Source organism: Polypterus senegalus, chromosome 10 (assembly GCF_016835505.1).
Source record: "Polypterus senegalus isolate Bchr_013 chromosome 10, ASM1683550v1, whole genome shotgun sequence".
NCBI classification, from domain to species: Eukaryota; Metazoa; Chordata; class Cladistia; order Polypteriformes; family Polypteridae; genus Polypterus; species Polypterus senegalus.
In genome coordinates this window covers 13,873,120-13,886,000 of record NC_053163.1, presented here as the reverse complement: position 1 = coordinate 13,886,000, position 12,881 = coordinate 13,873,120, and the positions used below count along the sequence as shown (strand labels likewise).

The 12,881-nt window shown below is 41.8% G+C and overlaps 1 protein-coding gene across 1 annotated transcript in view; it reads left to right on the top strand.

Annotated features, from left to right (window-relative positions):
• LOC120536779 overlaps positions 1–8,568 on the top strand; it is a 34,067-nt gene extending 25,499 nt beyond the window's left edge. Inside the window, exons 7-8 of the mRNA XM_039765264.1 lie at positions 5,266–5,382; positions 8,004–8,568. Coding sequence (XP_039621198.1) covers positions 5,266–5,382; positions 8,004–8,078 — 192 coding nt within the window. The 3' untranslated portion in view covers positions 8,079–8,568. The remainder of the gene's footprint in view (positions 1–5,265; positions 5,383–8,003) is intronic.
• Positions 8,569–12,881: the final 4,313 nt, after the last annotated feature.

Below are 12,881 nucleotides of genomic sequence, written 5' to 3'. Positions count from 1 at the left end.
ATATTTATAGGTCTGCACCCTCTGCACACAGTCACCTCTGATGATCACAGGGTCCATGAGGGGCCTGGGCCTCCTAAAATCCACCACCAGCTCCTTGGTTTTGCTGGTGTTAAGATGTAAGTGGTTTGAGTCGCACCATTTAACAAAGTCTTTGATTAGCTTCCTGTACTCCTCCTCCTGCCCACTCCTGATGCAGCCCACAATAGCAGTGTCATCAGCGAACTTTTGCACGTGGCAGGACTCGAGTCATATTGGAAGTCTGATGTATATAGATTGAACAGGACCGGAGAAAGTACAGTCCCCTGGCCCTGTATTGTTGAACACAATGTCAGACCTGCAGTTCCCAAGATGCACATACTGAGGTCTGTCTGTAAGATAGTCCAAGATCCATGCCACCAGGTGTGAGTCTACTCCCATCTCAGTCAGCTTGTCTCTAAGGAGCAGAGGTTGGATGGTGTTGAAGGCGCTAGAGAAGTCCAAAACATAATTCTTACAGCACCACTGCCTCTGTCCAGGTGGGAGAGGGATCGGTGTAGCATATAGATGATGGCATCCTCCGCTCCCACCTTCTCCTGGTATGCGAACTGCAGAGGGTCGAGGGCGTGGCAGACCTGTGGCCTCAGGTGGTGAAGCAGCAGCCGCTCCATGGTCTTCATCAGATGTGACATCAGAGCAACAGGCCGGAAGTCATTCAGCTCACTAGGACGTGATACCTTTGGGACAGGAGTGATACAAGATGTTTTCCAAAGCCTTGGGACTCTCCCTATTCCAGGCTCAGGTTGAAGATGCGCTGTAGAGGACTCCCCAGTTCCAACGCACAGGCCTTCAGCAGTCGTGGCGATACACCATCTGGACCCGCTGCTTTGCTGGCACGAAGTCTTTTCAGCTCTCTGCTCACATGGGCTGCTGTAATTGTGGGTGGGGATGTCTCACCTATGCTGGTATCAGCAGAAGGATGGTTGGAGGATGCAGTACACCGAGGTGAGAGTGGGTTAGGGTGATCAAACCTATTAAAGAAGTTGTTCATTTGGTTTGCTCTCTCCACGTCTCTCTCAATGGTGGCACCCCGCTTCGAGCTGCAGCCAGTGATAATCTTCATCCCATCCCACACTTCCTTCATAATGTTGTTCTGCAGCTTCTGCTCCAGCTTTCTCCTGTACTGCTCTTTGCCGCCCTGAGCTGGACTCGAGTTCCTTCTGCACACGCTTGAGCTCATGCTGATCACCACCTTTAAAAGCCCTTTTCTTCTGGTTCAAAAGGCCCTTGATGTCACTTGTAACCCATGGCTTGTTGTTAGCATAGCAGCGTACTGTTCTTACTGGAACTACAATGTCCATACAGAAGTTGATGTAATCAGTTGTGCATTCAACAGCCTCTTCAATGTTCTCACTATGTGACCCAGCAATATATCCCAGTCTGTAGTTCCAAAGCAGTCTCTCAGAGCCTGCTCTGCCTCAGGGGACCACTTCCTGAATGAGCGCGTAGTTGTAGGTAGCGCCTTCTTCTTGGTTTATAGTGAGGCTGAAGCAGAACCAGGTTATGATCTGCTTTCCCAAGCGCAGGCAGCGGGGTGGCGCTGTATGCGTCTTTAACGATTGCATACATTAGGTCGATAGTCCTGTTTCCCCGAGTGTTACAATCCACATACTGGGAGAAGGCAGGTAATGTTTTGTCCAGCGTTACATGGTTAAAGTCTCCAGCGATTAGCACAAGTGCCTCAGGGTGCTGCGTTTGTAACTTAGCAACTGCGGAATGGATGATGTCACTCGCTATCTCCGCGTTCGCTTGAGGGGGGATGTAAACAATAACAGCAATCACGTGTCCAAACTCTCTGGGCAAGTAATAGGGATGCAGACTTACGGTCAACAGTTCGATGTTGATTGATACCAAAGCTACAGGAGATGAATTATGAAGAAAGATTAAAAGAGCTGAGCCTTTACAGTTTAAGAAAAGGGAGAATAAGAGGAGATACGACTGAAGTGTTTAAAATTACGTCAGAAATTAGTCGACTGCATCAATACTATTATTTTAAAATGAGTTCATCAAGAACAAGGAGTCACAGCTGGAAACTTGTTAAGGGTGACTTTTGCACAAACATTAGGAAGCATTAGGAATGTTAGGAACCATAGACACAAGCTACCAAGTAGGACCACCAATGGGACTTTAGGGTCCTTCAAAGCTGCACTTGATGTATTTTGGAAGAATTAAGTAGATTGGACTGGCAAGCTTTGTTGGGCTGAATGGCATTTACATAGATAGATAGATAGATAGATAGATACTTTATTAATCCCCAAGGGGAAATTCACATAAGCCAACAGCAGCATACTGATACAAAAAACAATATTAAATTAAAGAGTGATAAAAATGCAGGTAAAAACAGACAATAACTTTGAATAATGTTAACGTTTACCCCCCCGGGTGGAACTGAAGAGTCGCATAGTGTGGGGTCTCCTCAGTCTGTCAGTGGAGCAGGACCGTGACAGCAGTCTGTCGCTGAAGCTGCTCCTCTGTCTGGAGATGATCCTGTTCAGTGGATGCAGTGGATTCTCCATGATTGACAGGAGTCTGCTCAGTGCCCGTCGCTCTGCCACAGATGTCAAACTGTTCAGCTCCGTGCCTACAATAGAGCCTGCCTTTCTCACCAGTTTGTCCAGGTGTGAGGTGTCCTTCTTCTTTATGCTGCCTCCCCAGCACACCACCGCATAGAAGAGGGCGCTCGCCACAACTGTCTGATAGAACATCTGCAGCATCTTATTGCAGATGTTGAAGGATGCCAGCCTTCTAAGTAAGTATAGTCAGCTCTGAACTTTCTTACATAGAGCATCAGTATTGGCAGTCCAGTCCAATTTATCATGCAGCTGCACTCCCAGGTATTTATAGGTCTGTACCCTCTGCACACAGTCTCCTCTGATGATCACAGGGTCCATGAGGAACCTGGGCCTCCTAAAATCCACCACCAGTTCCTTGGTCTTGCTGTTGTTCAGGTGTAAGTGATTCGAGTCACACCATTTAACAAAGTCCTTGATTAGGTTTCCTATACTCCTCCTCCTGCGCACTCCTGATGCAGCCCATGATAGCAGTGTTGTCAGCGAACATTTGCACATGGCAGGACTACGAGTTGTATTGGAAGTCTGATGTATGTTGGCTGAACAGGACCGGAGAAAATACAGTCCCCTGCGGTGCTCCTGTGTTGCTGACCACAATGTCAGACCTGCAGTTCCCGAGACGCACATACTGAGGTCTGTCTGTAAGATAGTCCACGATCCATGGCACCAGGTATGACTCTACTCCCATCTTTGTCAGCTTGTCCCTAAGGAGCAGAGGTTGGATGGTGCTGAAGGTGCTAGAGAAGTCCAAAAACATAATTCTTACAGCACCATTGCCTCTGTACAAGTGGAGATGGATCAGTTCTAGCATATAGATGATGGCATCCTCCGCTCCCACCTTCTCCTGGTATGCGAACTGCAGAGGGTCGAGGGTGCGACAGACCTGTGGCCTCAGGGGGTGAAGCAGCAGCCTCTCCATGGTCTTCATCACATGTGACGTCAGAGCGACAGGCCGGAAGTCATTCAGCTCACTAGGACGTGATACCTTTGGGACTGGGGTGATGCAAGATGTTTTCCACAGCCTCGGGACTCTCCCCTGTTCCAGGCTCAGGTTGAAGATGCACTGTAGAGGACTCCCCAGCTCCAGCACAGGCCTTCAGCAGTCGTGGCGACACTCCATCTGGAACCACTGCTTTGCTGGCACAAAGTCTCCTCAGCTCTCTGCTTACCTGTGCTGCTGTAATTGTGGGTGGAGATGTCTCTTCTATGCTGGTATTAAAATTTATAACATTTTCAATCTGATACATGCTTTCTTTCGGACTAGGCATTAAGGGGTGGCCTTTCAAATTTTATCACAAATACCAAAGTAAACAAATAACTGTTGTTGGACTACTAACATATACAAAATATTAGAATCCCATTAAAAAAAAGGCCTTATTGGTCCCTTGTAAATCATACTGAATGCAATATCCTTCTATTGACCTACTTAATGGTGGGTACTTCACAACCATGATCTGATCTTTTGCTTTATGACAGGGAAAAACCTGGGGGTTGGTGGCAGAATTGGCACTCCAGCCACCATTAAAAAACCTCCCACTGCTCCATTCCATCTGAACTTGTGTGGTGCTGAGGAGTCACCCGTTGTATGGCTGCACTCGGGTCCTAACCTGGGATCCTGAGTTGGTTTGTCATGTGGTAGGTGCGTCAAAGCACTGTATCAGCGTGTGCTCCTACCCTCCTCCTCTTCCTCCTATATCCATTCATGTGGGCTCCTTAACTTTTGAAGTTAGACTACAATCTCTAGAACAACTTCTCTCCCTTAGGCTAAACGTCTAATTACAAGAGGGTGGCACACAAAACATGAACCAAAACAAAATGGTTTTGATGTGAGAAACATTTTTGAATTAGATCATTTAAAAAACACAGTGTACCATCAAGGACTTTACTGGGACTAATACTGTTTTTAATGTGCATTGGGGTACCTAGTGGTGGTACAAATTTTATGGGATATCCGTTCTTTTGAAACTGCAGTCTTACTGAAGTTTTCCAACCCGTCACCCTGATATTTCTATTTCCATAGTAAGAAAATAAGATAAGGCTCAGGCATTGCTGCTTTTCATTAAAAAAAAAGTATCCTATTAAAACAAAAATGATCTCCGTCTACACTAGCATGCTCACATTGTTTATAGAAGCATCTACACTAAAATATCTGAAAATTCATACTACATACACACTCAACTACAGTGCACTCTGGGGAGTCTGCTGGGTCTTTCAGGCAGCTACTTAGACTACCTGACTATCAGACAGTCAACACGGTCCTGTGCTTTCCCTTCAGGTTTCAGAAGGCCTCTAGCATCTCGAGAGAACATGACGTGTTCCTGCCCAGATCACACTTTTCAGTCACAGTAACTCTGGTACCCTTGTCTTCTCTATTTCAAGGCACCCAACATATCTGTAGAGCACGGCGCCTCCTGGTGGTGTTCTTTCTCCTGAACTGGCATGATATGTAATGCTCTGTTACCGAGGGCACCGCTCAGCCCCAGTCCTTCACTGTTTCTCTCCAGCATCTTCCCCATCGCCTACCTGCATAACCATTACAACCTGATTTACTGTCTGATCATTGACTGGAACACAACTTTTATCTAAGATGGAGGTTAGTGAATACACCCCAGAATAATCCTTGATTTATTATACTTTCACTTCTCTCTTCTTTTGTCAGATGCAGATAGAGGTTGTCGGTGTACTTGCTATTTTGAACTTTCTGGAATTCATCAATTGCATCGTATCGTGTTGTTTTGCAAGCAAGGGAGTCTGCAGGGACGACTTCAATTTCCAGGTAGGTAGTCTTAGAAAATGTTCTTTTTATTGAGATGTCAGTGACTGTTACCAGTGGTTATGAAATACGGCAGAAGCCTTTTAAATCAAATTAAAATTTCAAAAGGAGTGATTAAGCAGAAATATCTAAAATAAATGCCTCCTTATGCTATAATGGACCGCAGAACTTAATTATATAATGGACCGCAGAACTTTAATTATAAATAACTTTGTAAGGGACTTGAATAGAGTTAGAGAGCGGAGTTTAGTGATGATAGTGTACACAGCATAGGGGCTAAAAGAAGAACTTTACTTGCTAATGTCAAAGTCATTGCCTCAGAACTGTTTTGAGGAAAATGCAGTTAAATGACAGCTCACTAATGAATAATCGACATCTGCTTTAGTCAAACAGAACCACTCTTGACTTTAACATGAACTGAATACTCCCAACAAAAAACATCAAAAAACAGTTGACCCAAGTGAAGTGGTTTCATTTGGTACGTAATTTAACATACAGAGCAGCTTAATATAAATTATTTAAAAAATATAGATATATACAAGTGTATAATGAGATGAAATGGAGACCTTATTGGGAACCAAATATATAAGCAGTATAACACTGAGAAGGACAGAAATCGGGTCATAATATTCTCAGGTGAGAAGTGCATTGGCAATAGTGCATTCGATATGAAAGCACCAACAGATAACTACTTAAATATAAATGATGGACAATAGGAAGTAACAGGAGATGGGGAATAAGAGTCTCCTCAAGCCATTAGGTGGCAGCATGTTGACCTTTTAATTTCTATCTGGTGTGATGTATGGTGTTTGGATGTACATAATACCGTGTAATGTGTTATAAACAACTGCTTCTTATCATGATGGAGTAAGCATACCAAAGGATTTCCTGGATGCGTCCATATTGATTTTCAGAACGTTTAACTGGAACATGGCCAACTCGTTAGTGATGTCATTTCACCTCCGACATCCAAGGTAAATGGAGCACAGCGTGAGATCCTTGATTTGACTTGCTTTGCATCTCATTATCGCAGCTGTTTAAGGAAAGAAGGAAAAAGTAGCGGTTCTGTAAATTAAAAAAAGGATAGATAGATAGATAGATAGATAGATAGATAGATAGATAGATAGATAGATAGATGCACCACACCAGAGCTTGAGCAGACACAGAAGGCACACTTATAAAAAGACAAGTGCTTTTTATTTTTTCTTCACTCATGTGGAACGTCTTCCCCATCCCCACAAGCCCACAGCACACTCCAAAGCACAAATCACCTCTAAACAATAATATATTCTCCTTCTTTCTTCTCCACTCCTCTCCAGCAAGCTTAGTCCCTCTACTCCTAACTCTGGCTTCTGGAGTGGTGGCTGCTGGCTCCTTTTTTAGCCCATCCGGAAGTGCTCCAGGTATTTGATGACCTATTTCTGGCTGCACTTCCGGTGTGGCAGAAGGACTGCCCACACGGGCTCAGGAGCAACTGCAGCACCCCCTAGCGGCACCCCCGGATCCCAACATGGTTGTAGGGAACTTCATCTCCCATGGAGCCCTGCGGGAATCTGAAGCACCACTGCCACCCAGGGGGGCTGCCATCTAGTGTCCCGGGTAAGGTACTGTTTTGACCAGGCTTGCTCCCCCAGTCCATACAGTGAAGAGGCATCCTGGCCGGACAAGAACCCCAGCCATCTGTAACAATAGATAGATAGATAGATAGATAGAAAGCTGCTGTTTCCCCCCTTCCTGTCAGTTGTAATCAATATGTTGGAGCAGGAGTTACAAAGTAGTGTTGCGCAGCGGATTATTATTAAACTTTTGACTAATGAAGGAGTCATTCCATCTCAGATTTATTCCAGTCTAGAGTGTATGATTAGTACAAGTCATTCAGAGAGGGACTATCATGTCTTATATATATATATATATATATATATATATATATATATATATATATATATATATACACATTGTTTATATTGTATTTTTTTTAAATGTATATTGTGGTCAGGTGTGGGAATGAAAGCTCAGGATACCCTAGGACATTTTGTGGCACCAAACTGGGTTATCCATTTAATTGTCGAGAGACAGAAAAATAAACAAAAAACAAAGTAACAGTCACTGGTGTGCATCCCTTCAAAGGGCAATTCAAAGTAAGTAGGAGGTGTTGTTGTTGTGTCCAGTAGTGACACCTCCTTCTCGGGCACCTGGGTTTTTAATGGCGGGTGGAGCAGAAGCAGCGGGGTTAAACGCTGTCTCTGGGCGGTTTCTCTCTGATGTGAGGAAAGGAGAAGACAGCGTTAGCAGGAGAGCCCCCTCTCATCTCAGGAGGTTATCACATATCTTGACTGAGCCTGAGAGGAAGTCCTCTGATGTTCATTTGTGACAAGATGTATGTTGTATTTCTGTATAAAATATATATAATATATGCACTATATATATATATATATATATATATATATATATATATATATATGCAGCATGTTTTTGTGTATTTACTGTACTCATGTATATTCGTTTTCTTATCCTCCTCCCTTTATCTTCTTGCTAAATACAGTTAACGACAAAGATGTTCAAATTTACCGAATAATCTGTGATCTTTAACTCCTAATAATAAGTCCTACAACTTTGTCTTTCAGCCTGTGGTCTATCTGGAATATCAGTCACAGTCAGCAAGTAGACAAAATCAAGAGCACATAGAAACATCTCTCTAAAGTGGGTCCAGTAAATAAGAAGACGCCTTTGTGTCCATTATAAATTGGAAATTCCTGCTGAAGAGCGGCTTACAAAACAATATGAAGTCATCCTTTACAGTGCACTGGCTTCTCCACGGAATGAGCCTGACAGCCAATCTTGGTCTGTGCTGGTGCTTATTTTTCTGATTTTTCTCTACATGTTTCTGTGATATTCAAACCCTTAACATTTGAATGTAAACTTACGTTTAGATTAAGATGATTGGGACTGGTGGAATTAGTCATCTTCCACCCGGGCTATCAGATAGCATTACAAAGATAGACACACAACAAAGTCCACAACATAAGCAGACCAAGCATGCAAGATTAGAATTCTGCTGAATTTGATTTTAGCAGTGAAGACAAAGCAACCCTAGGCAATTATGGATTCATGGTTGATTTATTTATTTTCTTTTGCAAATACTTTGGTCATTGCATTTTCCCTAAAATTAAATTCAAAAGTATATAATGATGATTTGGTCATAATTTTTTTTTTATGTTTGGAGGTGTGGGTGGGCATTTATCTGGCACCTGTTGAGTACTTGCCATTCAACTTCACAGTTCTCTCTCTCTAGGTTAGAATCTGTCTATTATATAGCACCTTATCTATCTAATGAGGAGCTCTCCAAAGGCTCCTTCCAGTGGATTTGTGCAGGCACAAGCTGCAGCGTGAGCCAAATCATCGATATTTTAAATCTAACAAATAAAAATGAAATATTATGATCAAGATGAAGTGCCAATGATTTCAGTAAATAATGTGACAGAATATATACAGTCCTATGAAAACGTTTGGGAACCCCTCTTAATTCTTTGGATTTTTGTTTATCATTGGCTGAGCTTTCAAATTAACAACTTCCTTTTAATATCTGACATGCCTTATGGACACAGTAGGATTTCAGCAGTGACATTTAGTTTATTGGATTAACAGAAAATATGTAATATGCATCATAACAAAATTAGACAGGTGCATAAATTTGGGCACCCCAACAGAGATATGACATCAATACTCAGTTGAGCCTCCTTTTGCAAATCTAACAGCCTCTAGACGGTTCCTATAGCCTTTGATGAATGTCTTGATTCTGGATGGAGGTATTGTTGACCATTCTTCCATATAAAATCTCTCCAGTTCAGTTCAATTTGATGGCTGCCAAACATGGACAGCCTGCTTCAAATCATCCCATAGATTTTCGATGATTTTCAAGTCAGAGGACTGTGATGGCCATTCCAGAACATTGTACTTCTCCCTCAGCATGAATGCCTTTGTAGATTTCAAACTGGTTTTTCAGTCATTGTCTTGTTGGAATATCCAACCCCAGCGTAACTTCAACTTTGTGACTGATGCTGGAACATATCCTTAAGAGTATTTGTTGATATTGGGTTGAATTCATCTGACCCTCGACGTTAACAAGGACCCCAGTTCCTGAACTAGCCACACAGCCCCCCAACATGATGGAACCTCCACCAAATTTAACAGTAGGTACCAGGTGTTTTTTTTGGAATGCACTGTTCTTCTTCCACCATACAAAGTGTCTTTTGTTATGACCACTTAACTCAATTTTTGTCTCATCAGTACAAAGCACTTTTTTCTAAAATGAATCTGGCTTGTCTAAATGAGCTTTTGCATACAACAAGCGACTCTGTTTGTGGCATGAGTGCAGAAAGGGCTTCTTTCTCATCACCCTGCCATACAGATGTTCTTTGTGCAAATTGCGGTGAATTGTAGAACGATGTACAGATACACCATCTGTAGCAAGATGTTCATGAAGGTCTCTGGAGGTGATCTGTGGGTTGTCCATAACCATTCTCAGAATCCTGCCTGTGCATATGCCGCTCCTGTATTTTTTCTTGGCCTGCCAGACCTGCTGGGTTTAACAGCAACTGTGCCTGTGGCCTTCCATTTCCTGATTCCATTCCTTACATTTGAAACTGACAGTTGAAACCTCTGAGATGGCTTTTTGCAGCCTTCCCCAAAACCATGAGACTGAACAATCTTTGTTTTCAGATCTTTTGAGAGTTGCTTTGAGGATCCCATGCTGTCTGTCACTCTTCAGAGGAGAGTCAAAGGAAAGCACAACTTGCAATTGACCACCTTAAATACCTTTTCTCATGATTGGACGCACCTGTCTATGAAGTTCAAGGCTTAACGAGCTAATCCAACCAATTTGGTGTTGCAAGTAATCAGCATTGAGAAGACTTGCATTCAAATCAGCAAAATGACAAGGGGACCCAAATTTGTGCACAGCCAGTTTTTCACATTTGATTTAATTTCATACCACTAAATAATGCTTCACTAAAAATCTTTGCTCGGAAAACACCCCAGTACTCAGATGTTCCTAAGAAATGAAAGACACACCACTGCAATCTTTTTTTGTTGAAAGTAGAGTAAATTATTATGCAGGCTGAGAGGGGTTCCCAAACATTTTCATATCACTGTAAATGATTTTTCACTTAATAGTCAGCTTTATTCATCCACAAGAAACAATCACTGAAGAGCTTGTTGATAGCCTGGATCCTGGGACAATCCTGGTTTGAAAAGAGGAATCTGTAAGGAGGGACAACAGCACCCCTTCTGTTTTAGAAGAGAGACTCTTTTTAAGATACATTCTCATGTTTTCTCTCTCTTATTTAAAATGACACAGTCTAAGGAGTCCATTTTAATATACAACTCTCAAGATCTTATTGTTGGCAACAAAAAAGGAAGAATGAAATTATGAAATGAAGTAAGAGCAATTAGGTTCCAAAAGTCCTACCGGTCAGAACTCTTCCTATAAGTAAGTATTGCAGAAAATGAAATGCATTTTCTGGATCAGAACACACAGCATTCTTGCTTTTACCATCAAGTCAAAGAGAAGTCAAGCAAAATTACATCTTTGATTGGTTAGCTAAGAGGATTACAATATGCATGATTTTAAGGCAGCTCAGGCCCAGCAGACAAGATGTAATCAAGTCAGAAATTAAAGCTGCTATAATCCAAATCAATTTGTTCACTTATTAATTAATTTCTTTTGAACCTTCTTAATATCCCACCCACCCACTTTCTAATCTACATATGCTGTTCAGGGTCATAGGAAGGATGGGCAAAGTCTATGCTGACATCACCAGGAGAAAGATAGGAATCAACGCACCATAAGTCACCTTCACTCACACAACTACATAAAGTAAGTCTGAAGGGTCAATGTAACCACATTCAGCCATACTGGGCTTCCCTTGGAGTCGTCAATCAACTTAACACACATGCTATGGGATCAGCTGAGGAAAACCCCAGGAAGAATTGCAACTCTACAGAGTCAGAGTGCAGGTTGGGACTGGACCCCTGGACCCTGGAGCCGAGTACCGACTTGAACGTATGGTCAAGATAAATATCATTTACTCACTAAACTTTGATATTGAAACACATGTATCTAGGTTGCCCACTAGAGATGATTTAGTTGTATAGCGTTACATTTGTGTTTAGTTTTATTTATTTTTACACAATTATGCTGGATGGTTGAGTTTGTTTGTTTTATTCGATGCTTTGGATGGTGCCGGACTTTAATAATTTATTTAACACATTCCATAGGTTATTTATCTAAAAAAAAAATATGAATTTCCTCTTGGGATTAATAAAGTATCTATCTATCTAAAGCGGATTTGGCATTGTGTGGATGGCAGTTAATCCATATTAATGAACAAAAAAGACTGAAGAACATTCAAGTGCAGACTCCTCTTTTCAGTTTTGTCCAGCATACATGTACTTTAGTCAGGTTCACCGCATTTGCAGGCGAGTGATCTGTGACAGCCTATTGTCCTGGTGTCCCTCCTTTTCATTATTTACCTCCTTCCCCTTGGCAATATCTTTCGTAAATATAACATTAGTTTCCACTGTTATGCTGATGACCCCCAGCTCCATCTCACTAGCAAACCTACTGCTTCATTTCCATCCTCCTCCCTTACTGATTGCATAGCAGAAATCAAATCCTGGTTTACTTCAAACTTTCTTACATTAAATAGTGACAAAACTGAGGCTCTCCTCATTGGTACAAAATCAACATTATCCAAAACTGATCATTTGAGATTGGGTGAAATGAATGTATTCGGCAGAGGAAGAAAATGTGACTTTCTCTTACCCCCAATAAAATAACACAATTTTGTAAAGGCTTTTGAAAGGGGAGAACAACCGGGATGAGCTGCACCCGAATTTTACTCTCTGGATTGTCTTGTGTAATCTGTTGGTCCATAGTACATTCTTCAAAAACTCTTGAAGAGGTCATCACGGTAAAAGCTTCTCACTGCTACAGTAAAGAACAGAAAATAAAAAATATTAATAAATTCACTCTATTTCCCAGGTGGCCCAGGTATTATTTTACAAATATCAATGGAAATTGCATGTTACACTCATCTGAGCAAGCGACATGCAGTAGCCTGTGAGAGAATTAATCTAACTGGAGCCGTATGGCAATGAAACAAAGACTTACAGGGAACCACAGCCATTTAAAAAGGAAGGGCTGATTTAAATGGATGAGAAGGCCGTGCTATAAATACAAGTATTTCTTAATCTCATCATTCACGTTTAACCAATCAGCTTCATAGTTATTTGTTAACATATTAAATGAAGAATTTAAAGAAATACTCCACCAAAATATTGTGTTCTAATAAGTTACTTACTCAATGAAGTTTGTAGTGATAGCCACAAAATAGAGGCATGAGACAAGGTTTTTACGACAAAAGAAACCAAACACGGGACCACAGCAAACAACAGAAAAACATCCATGAAAACAAATCTCACGATACTTGTGTCACATAATC